This window comes from Cygnus atratus, chromosome 11 (genome assembly GCF_013377495.2).
Source record: "Cygnus atratus isolate AKBS03 ecotype Queensland, Australia chromosome 11, CAtr_DNAZoo_HiC_assembly, whole genome shotgun sequence".
Classification (NCBI taxonomy): domain Eukaryota; kingdom Metazoa; phylum Chordata; class Aves; order Anseriformes; family Anatidae; genus Cygnus; species Cygnus atratus.
In genome coordinates this window covers 20,583,216-20,591,985 of record NC_066372.1, presented here as the reverse complement: position 1 = coordinate 20,591,985, position 8,770 = coordinate 20,583,216, and the positions used below count along the sequence as shown (strand labels likewise).

Genomic DNA, 8,770 nt, shown 5'->3' with positions numbered 1-8,770 from the left:
CACTCCCTCTCATCCAGGAGAGTGCCTCGAGCAGAGCTGATCTTCCTCCTGCAGCCCCAAGCTGTCTGACAGACTCCATAGGCAGAAATGTTAACGTTTGGACCCATATCTAAAGGTCTTCCCTCTCAAGTTTGGGGTAGGAGGGACAGAAATCTATCTGAGACCTTTGCTGGCTCCTCTGCTTGGCCGGATGGAGAGCTGGCACAGCGCAGCTGCAGCTCCCAGACTTTTTCTTCTCTCCCAGCGGTGATGTTGGGCTCGGGGCTTGGTCCGTGCAGGTGGCACCGGCACGCTCAGGGTGTTCCTTTAGCACAGAGGGCTTGGAGAAAAAGTTAGAAAGAACCTCTGGGATCATGTCTGCTCTGAAAATAAACCAAAAACCCTATTTATCTTTCCCACTGGGAAAAGGGAGGGCACGTAGCAAGGTGTTGGCAGGTCCTGCCTCCCCAGTGGAGCCCCCCAGGCTGTTCCCACCCCAACTAGGAGCAAGGTGTGGGCGTCCTGGAGCTCTGGGGTCTGGTCCACGGGTGCTCGAGGCTGTGTCCCAGCCCCAAAGCCCTGCCGTGGTGGCAGCTGAGCTCCTGCTGGAGCTGCCCTGGGGTGCCTCCTCCAAAGGGTGTCCCTATATCAGGGAGGAATAGGAAGGAGGGAGAAAATCCTGCCCTGGGGATGCTGTTGTGCATTAGAGGTTTTTGGGCTGGAGGTGACGGGGCCCTAAATGACAACTCATGGCTGTCGGGGGGGCATTAGGAATCTGGCCCAAGGGCTGTGGGTATTTGGAGCACCCCATTGTGCCTGGGGCCAGCCCTGGCAGCGGGGAAGAAAGCACTTGTTAGCACCCTGCTACGTCGCCGTCTGCGTACGAGGGGATGTGGCAGCTGATTTTAGGTGGCACTGGGGCAGAGGTGGCACCCACACAGCAGTGGCACCCGCCACCACCGGTGGCACCATGCAGGCTTTCCACCACCACCCTCCCATCAGGGCGAGGGCACCCAAGGGGCCCCAGTGGGTGCTGTGGGGCCGGCACGGCCACAGGGCCACGGGTCCGAGCCAGCAGAGCCCCAGCACGGAGATGATCCCTAAAGGGTGCCACAGCTGCACGCGGGCTGTCCCCTCTGCCGTCCTCTCCTGCTGTACCTCCTACAAGTCCCGCTCGTCCCTCCCACTCCCTCCCAATGCTCGCCTTCTGTCAGGGAGCCGGGGAAGGCTGGGGATAAGGAAAGGGTTTTCCGAGCGGGGCTACCAGTCTGGCTGGGTGCCTCCGGCGGATGCTCGGGGCCGGGGAGCGGGGCCCCCCGTGCTCCCATGGACCTTCCCAGCGGGCTGCTCCTCGCCTGCTCCCTCTGCCTCCTGCCCGGTAAGCACCCGCTCCCTTCCCCACGGCTGCTGCCAGCAACGGGGAAACACTTTCTGCTTATTTAGGCGAGGAGGGAAAGGTGCCTGGGAATGCCCAGGCTTAATGAGGCTGCTGGAAAAGTCGGGAGCAGGAGGGAGGGAGCGAGCCGGGCGTCTTCAAGGCAGGCGAAGAGGAGTTGAAAGGGATGAAGGGCTTTGATGGGCTCCTGGGACGGAGCGGGGAGCGCTGCCTTCCTCCCAGCGCTGGGCTGCAGGCACGAGCAGATTAGTTAGAAGTGTTCTTCTGGAGCATCGGACGGAGGGGAAAAAAGTCCCCCAGACGTCCCGATCCTCTTAAGCAGGGTTAATTTTTGCATCCCTCAGGTAGTTTGTCCTGCTGCACGTGAGGGGTCAGCACAAAAGAGAAGTGCTTGGGTTTAAACAAGCCACGAGGGGCTTTGGGTCAATGTTTGGCTTAAGGATGTGCTCTCGCAGCCTCCCCCTGCTCGGCTCGGTGCGCGGTGGGACGAGCGCGACCAGGGGTGGGAGCAGAGCTCGGCGTCTCGCTGGCCCCTCGCTGGCCGGGTGCTGGGAGCAGGAGGCTCCGTTTGGGCTCTGACCACGTCTGGCATCCTCCCAGGCTGGCAGCAGCAAGGCTGGGACCTCTCTTAGCTTTGAAGTGAAAAAAAAAAAGAGCTGGTTACCGCTACCAGGAGCGCCGCCGCCCGCTAACGCACCCCCGGCAGCCAGCAGCGCCGAGCACTAATGCCACTGTAAACATTTCTAAACATCCTGGTGGAAAAGCACGCCAGAATTTTCTTTTTCTTTTTTTTTTTTTTTCTTTTCTTTTTTTTTTTCCCCTTACTAATTGCACTGTTGCTCGATCGTCTGAAGCCAGCCGCGGCGGAGCTGCCTTTCTTTGCCTAATGGGGAACATGTGTGCGTGCCTCGCATGGCGGCGGGCGAGCGGGGCGCGGGGCTGCCCGCGGGGGGCTGCGGGGCTGCCGGGGCCGTGCTTACGTGGGCAGCAGTCCCTCAAGCGAGCTCCCCTTCAAGAGCTGCTGCTTGCAGGGCTGCTGCAGTAGACGTGGTAAATCCACGGCTTCGGGCTGAACAAAAATCCTCCAGGAGAATGTTTTTGCCCACGCGGTTTTGCCGTGCCCGCGGGCGATGGTGCTGCTCCATGAGCCCCGTGCCGGTGGGAGGCTTAAGGCACAGCTTCCAGTGCGACGTGGTGGTCCCCATGGTCTGGGACACTTTGTGGCCATGGGGTGATATATTTCGCGGAGGACTAATGCTGGTGTTTCATCAGCTGAACTCAAAGCAAGTTTGGGACACACGTGGGAGGCCCCTGGCACCGGGATGGGACGTGTGGCCTCGGGAACTGTCCCTTTGCTGCGCAGGCAGCCCCCGCATGTCCTGGAGTGGGGGTCCATGGTCTGCAAGCCATTTTCCCAGGCTGGGAGTCCCCGGAGGCACTGCGATGTCTGGGCACAACCAGGGGACAAACCGAGCTGTCCCTAAGGTCCAGGCCAGTTCCTCTCCCCCAGGGTTTTGGGGCAAGCGGGGTGCAGCTCTGAATTAGGAGAGCCCAGCCAAGGACTTGCTGAAACAAACACCTCCCAGCAGCAGCCGTCAGGGGTCAGATCGCAGGGAAGATGTGACCCACGGCCATGGGGACCGGGTGTCTGCCCTGGGATGACTTCCCTTGTCCCACACCACGCAGTTGTTTTCCTTCATCAGATGCTTTGTCCAGACAAGGGGGGGTCTGCTGGTCCCTCACGGGAGGGTCACCAAGCAGTAAAACCGCTGTGCTTGCTCCATGGGGTGTGCTTGGGCTGGCCCAGGTGGGTTCACAAGAGACCTGCCAGTTCTACCTGGGGATTTGGTGATGGGAACTAAATCCTGGGTGGCTGCACGGCCCAAAGAGCAGTGCTGGGACATCCCACACCTAACGTCCTCCATCCGCTAGCTGAGGTTTGGCCAGGGAGGGTCCATGGTATTCAAAACCCCGAGCGCCGTGGTGCCTTTGGCTGTAGGACATGCTGCAAACGAATACTCAGCACGTTCCTTGATGCTGTTAAACATGGGCTGCTGCTATTAAAGCAGCCAGACAGCTCCTCCCCGTTTTTTGGGGGGCCAGAGAGCTGGCACGGTGGAAGCACAAGGTACTTCTGTAGCTGCTGCCCCAGGGCTGTTTGTTCGAGACTGTGGGTAACCAGGAATGTTACAGCACACGCACCCGCGATGACTGATCTCCTGGTCATCTTCACTATTCCCTGGCTCTCCATCTGCAGCCTCGGCAGCCACCAAACCCCATTTGTTTCCTAATAGCTGATGACAAATGCTGGCTTCGAGATAGTGACCTGGGGAGGAATTTGGTGCTTTCAGCATTTCAGTCTGCAAAGAGAGCGCGATAGGGGCTGAGGCTAGAGGGATGCCTGGGAACATCTGGCCTGCCCTGCTCCATCTCGGGGCCTGCTAGCTTTTGCCCAAATACCCCATATCAAGCTCAAAGGCTTTTCTAAGGCAATCCTAAATATAAAAACAAACAATGTGTGCGACAGATGGGTTGCAGAGGAGCGTCCCAAGCTGCCAAAGCCCACATGGCAGTGGGGACCCATCACAGGAGCCTGGCTGAACATGGCCAGCAGCCCTGGGGACGTTGGGGTGGCATGGGTCACCACTGCATGGTGGCTCTTGATGGCGATGGCGGGGTCTTTGGACACACTGTCCCACCACGGAGGTTGCATCTCCCATGTGGGTGTGAGTGGTGAGGAAGGGAGGGTTGCAAGCACAGCTCTTGGGCACCAGAGCCACAGCCCTCACCCCGCGATGCCTCCGTCTAGAGCCATGAAAACACCAGTTTGGGGTTTAGGGTTGCACTGTGCTGTTATGCCTGCAGTCAAATATAAAATTAAATTAAATTAAAATGAAATTCTGCCGGCAGCTCCGCTGCCCTGCTCAGGTCTCCTCAAATCGCCAAGGGTTGGAGCAAAGCAACCAGCTAAAGCCACCAACCTCTTACGGCAGCAGGATCAACCTCAAGGCACAGGGAGGACTTGTTTTTATTCTTTTTGGCAGGAAAGGTGCCTTTTACTCCCAGTATTGTTTCCCAATTGTGCTGGCTTTTTTTTTGTTTTTCCTTTTCAATATTTGACCTGACAAGAATCAAAGGTTTGGCCTCAGCCGAAGTTCCACTTCGGAGAGGAGGTATTTGAGGCTTCCTGCCTTGGCGCAATCGCAAGCAAAACATGTGGGTTTTGGTCACTTATTTATGACAGTGATGTCACTCCTGACAAGAAAACGAGACTGAGTTCTCCGGGTTGCTACGTCTCCTTGACAGCCTTTCAAAAAGATCCCATTAATTTAAGACAGTTTAAATTCTGTCAGGTTTTTTGTCTTTCTGCCTCGAATGCACCCACGTCAGTTCCTTCCCTCCCGTGCCACCCTACCGGGGGCTTTGCCATCCGCTGTCTGCAAACTTTGCTCCCGACCACTTCACTTCGCCGCCTGCTACCTGCCACCAGCACCGGGTATTGCAGCGCTCAGAGCCCCCTCTCTGCAATTTTGGGATCCGACGGGTTTGTGCTATGGGACTGGGCCAAGGGTGGCTGCAGGCCCTCATGTCCACATGGGCTTTATTTCTGGTTAAAAATGAGCATTTGGGTACTTTTAAAGAGAAGGACCAGCAGTCTGGAGCCCACGCTGTGCTCCAGGATGGGGATTTGGGCACCTTGGGCAGCAGCTCCCTACTCTCCTGAAGCTTTCCAGAGGATCAGCTATCAAGGGTTTTCTTTTGTTTTTTCCCTTCCTCTCCTTTTTTTCTCTTTTCCAGCCCTAGTGCAGCATAACCAGGCCACCCTGACTCCCAGCCTGGCCCCTCATTTTGCATTGTGCTGTCCTTTGGGGAGGTAGCCAACCAAAAGGGGTGGGAAATTGCTTTTTTCTTCACATTTTCCACCTGCATTAATTTGCTCATCTCACACTTACCCCTGTTTCTCCTGATTTAGAGACATTTGCATTTAGTAAGCCACTAGTTATCTTTTTTTTTTTCATGATTTTTTGCCCCTCTAAGATGCCTTTTGCAAACAAATTGGTTGCATTTTACTGCTCCAGGAGGCCAGAGCTGCAGCGAAGTCCTAAAGCAAGGAGCCGTGGGATGGGCATCCCCAACTTGCCAAAGACATCTCTTTTCCTGTCAGCTAGGCTTACCTAGGAAAATGTCTTTCTGGGGCAAATTCAGATAAACTCTGCAAAAATTGGAGGAAAATCTGTGGTATTCTATGTGACACTTGCTCTGCTCACTCACTGCAGATGCTTCTGCATCACCTGGAATTGAGCCTTGTTGGTTGGTGCTTGAAATGCCCCCAAGCCCCCTCTTCCAGCCAGACCCCCGTGCCCCCCGTGCCCCCCCGTGCCCCCTGTGATGCCCCATCTGCCCTGTCCCCCCCCGTACCCTCTTTGCCCATCGCCTCTCTCCATGGCCAGAACGCAATTTCGCGATGTTGCCACTGGGTAATGGTTGACTCAGAGGACGTTTTAATTTGTTTTGCAATGTTAAATAAGGTCAATCTACCACAAAATGTGCTGGCTCTGATCTCCCCCGTCTCCTTCTTTTTCCCTTGCTTTCTAGAATTTCTTTTTGTAGGACTTTAAAGCTTCTTACCTCAGCTCTCCTTGGCGAGACTCTACTCTTCTCTGTTTACCAAGCCAACGTCGCCAATTTGTTTCTATGACTGCAAAAAAACTCAGGTTTATTCCTAACATTCCTACCTATAAAAGCACTTTTCATCCTGAACTTTCTGCCTGGGAAGCGGCGTTCCCGGCCTCTCCTGTTGACATCCCATTTATACCCATACAAATACCAAACGTGAGCCTTCTGCTACCTTTAAAGCCATCCTTGCCGTGATGCCAGGACCTGTTATTTGCAGAGGGACGAGCCATCCAGCACCTGCTTGCTGCCCGAGGGCGAGCAAAGAGCTGGGACATGCGGGCCATCCCGTGTTCCTCCCCACAGCAGAGCCACGCTGGGCCCTGATCTGTGCCCCCCTGCACTTCCACAGACCAGCAGGGAAAATAATATTGTATAGAAAAAAAACCTCTTCTTAGAAGATGTGCAGCATCTGTACCCATGGAGGGTTTGAGAGCATCCCTGAGGCAAACCCAAATCTGCCCCATCTGGGTCTGAGCATCCGTCCCCAGGAGACCCCCCAGACTCCTTCCCCTTAGCAAACCCCCCCATGACACCAGCTTTTGCTTGAATGGGAGAAGTGAATCCACACTTTGCCCTTTGGTGCTGCAAAGCCCCTCGGGAAGGCAGGAGGTGGGTGCTGGGGATGGCCGGGTGCTGGATTCCAGCCCCTCAGAGGCCGGCAGTGGGTTTTGGGTCCCAGCCTCCCTCCGTCACAGCTGGCGAGGTGCCCCAGAGGTGCTGTGATGGGGTCAAACCACCCCTGTGTCTTTTAGGGCCTTCCTGGGACATGATAGGCACTGAGGGGAGCAGAATTCAGGGGATGGTTGGGGTGGAGGCTCCTCTGGAGACTTTTGGGCCCAACCCTGCTCTGGCAGGCCAACATGGACGGCTCCACGGATGGAGGCTCTGCATCCATCAGGATGACCCCTTTGGGGCCTGGCCCCCCTGCACCATAAAAGTGCTTTCCCCTAGCACCTCAGCACCCTGCCTGACGGGATCCTTATCCTCTCTCTCCAGGGTTCAGTGACACCTTCAACATCGACACCAAGAGGCCCAAAATCATAGCCGGCTCTAAGGACGCCTATTTCGGCTACACGGTGCAGCAGCATGACATCGGGGGCAAGAAATGGTGAGTGAGCCCCAAAGAGGGGGGGTTACAGCAACCTACAGGAATGCTGAATGTCTCCTGCTCTTCCCAACCACCTTTCTGGGGTCGGCAGTGCCCAGGCCTGGCAGGAAAGCGAGATTTGGTGCTGATGGTGCTGGGGCCAAGCTGGTGTGCGCAGATCAGGGCTCACAGGTGCTGCGAGGAGCTGCCCCGGGCAGGTTCACGGCTCCCTGGCGCTGCTCAGGCTCCAGCACTTGCTGGAAACCCATCGGGGTTTTGGGCCAAGGCCATCCCTTTTTATAGAGTTTCCAAGAAGGCAGGTCTGCAGAAGTGATCAGAGCCGCCTGCAGCTGTCGGGGGTGCGGGGTGAAGCTGGGATGGGTTTTGCTCGGGGTTTTGCTCGGATTTTGGATTTCTGCGGCATTGTGCTGCTCGCTAAGTTGCTGGGGGGATGATGTGGCCATCCAGCGAGGCTGGGGAGACACTGGGTGCTCTCCAAGGGCACAGCCAGGTACCACCCTATGGGTGCTCTACAGCCAGGCTTAGGGCAGCGAGCAAGAACGTCATTAATGCTGATCAATACCAAAAAGCTCTGAGTGATGGGATAATGTTCAGCTATCCAGCAGGAGCTAGTGCTTGGGGATGGGGCAGAAAGGGAGGGTGCAGCCCGTGAGGCCACCTCAGTCCCATTGCAGCCAGGTCCTGAGCAGGTACTGTAGCACCCGGGGGTGGGTGTAAAGTGCTGCCATGCCGGGCACTGAAGCATCCTCATGGAGTGCTCATGGTCCGTGAACAGGTCTGCACGTGGCACCAGGGAGCTTTTTCTTAGAGCTGCCCCTGATCGCGGCGGTCTTGCCATCCTTTCCATCCCCGTTGCCCGTGAACCTAAGCGATGGGATTTTTTGGAGGGGTAAGGAATTTTGGGCAGCCTGACAGCATGACTGTTCATGGCCAAAGCCACCAGAGCAGGGAGCAAGCACGGCCACCGAGCGGTTCCAGTAAATACATCAAATTCCTGCACGAGGCCAGGCTGGGGCTGCTCACGTCCACGGGCGAAGCTGCTTCACTCAGGGAAGTTTTCAATTGTGGTCTCATTCCATGTGATGCTGGAGCAGGTGCCCCTGCAGGCACAGCTGCTTTGAGCCCAAAAGAATCATTTCTTAGCCCATTTTCTGGCCCCAAACCCTCATGGTCTTTCTACACTAGGGCCACAACCCAAATGCAAGCTGTGGTGGTGTGCAGAGGTGCAGCAGATGGCCGTCAGCATGCCGGTAGGGCCAGCAAAGGAGGCAGAACCTTGCCAAAAGTCGCAGGGTGGCTTCTCAGGGCACATCAGCACAGCCTCCATCCTCCTGCCCATGTAGGCCAGCACGTTGGCAGGATGGGGACTGCCTCTCCATGGCAGCTCCAGTGTATTCAAGCCTCTTGTTTGCACCAGGTTCTGCTGTGAAATATCTCCTCCCAGGAGCGGAGCCAAAACCCCACATCGGTGGGTTTTGAGCTGCCCCCACAGGAGGCTCTGGCCCTGCACTACCCAGGTTAGGCTCAGCCTGGGAAATGCAGATCGGAGCCCGCAGTTCTCCAAAGGAGATAAGGAGCAGGAGCTGTGTGTTCCTGCCGTCACATTCCTA

The 8,770-nt window shown here is 56.5% G+C and overlaps 1 protein-coding gene across 2 annotated transcripts in view; it reads left to right on the top strand.

Moving 5' to 3' along the window:
- The first annotated feature begins 1,161 nt into the window (after positions 1–1,161).
- ITGA11 (integrin subunit alpha 11) overlaps positions 1,162–8,770 on the top strand; it is a 41,350-nt gene continuing 33,741 nt past the window's right edge. Inside the window, exons 1-2 of one of the 2 annotated variants that reach the window (XM_035569419.2) lie at positions 1,162–1,357; positions 7,049–7,160. In XM_035569419.2, the coding sequence (XP_035425312.1) occupies positions 1,306–1,357; positions 7,049–7,160 (164 nt within the window). In that variant the 5' untranslated portion in view covers positions 1,162–1,305. The remainder of the gene's footprint in view (positions 1,358–7,048; positions 7,161–8,770) is intronic. The other variant, XM_035569418.2, reaches the window with a different exon arrangement.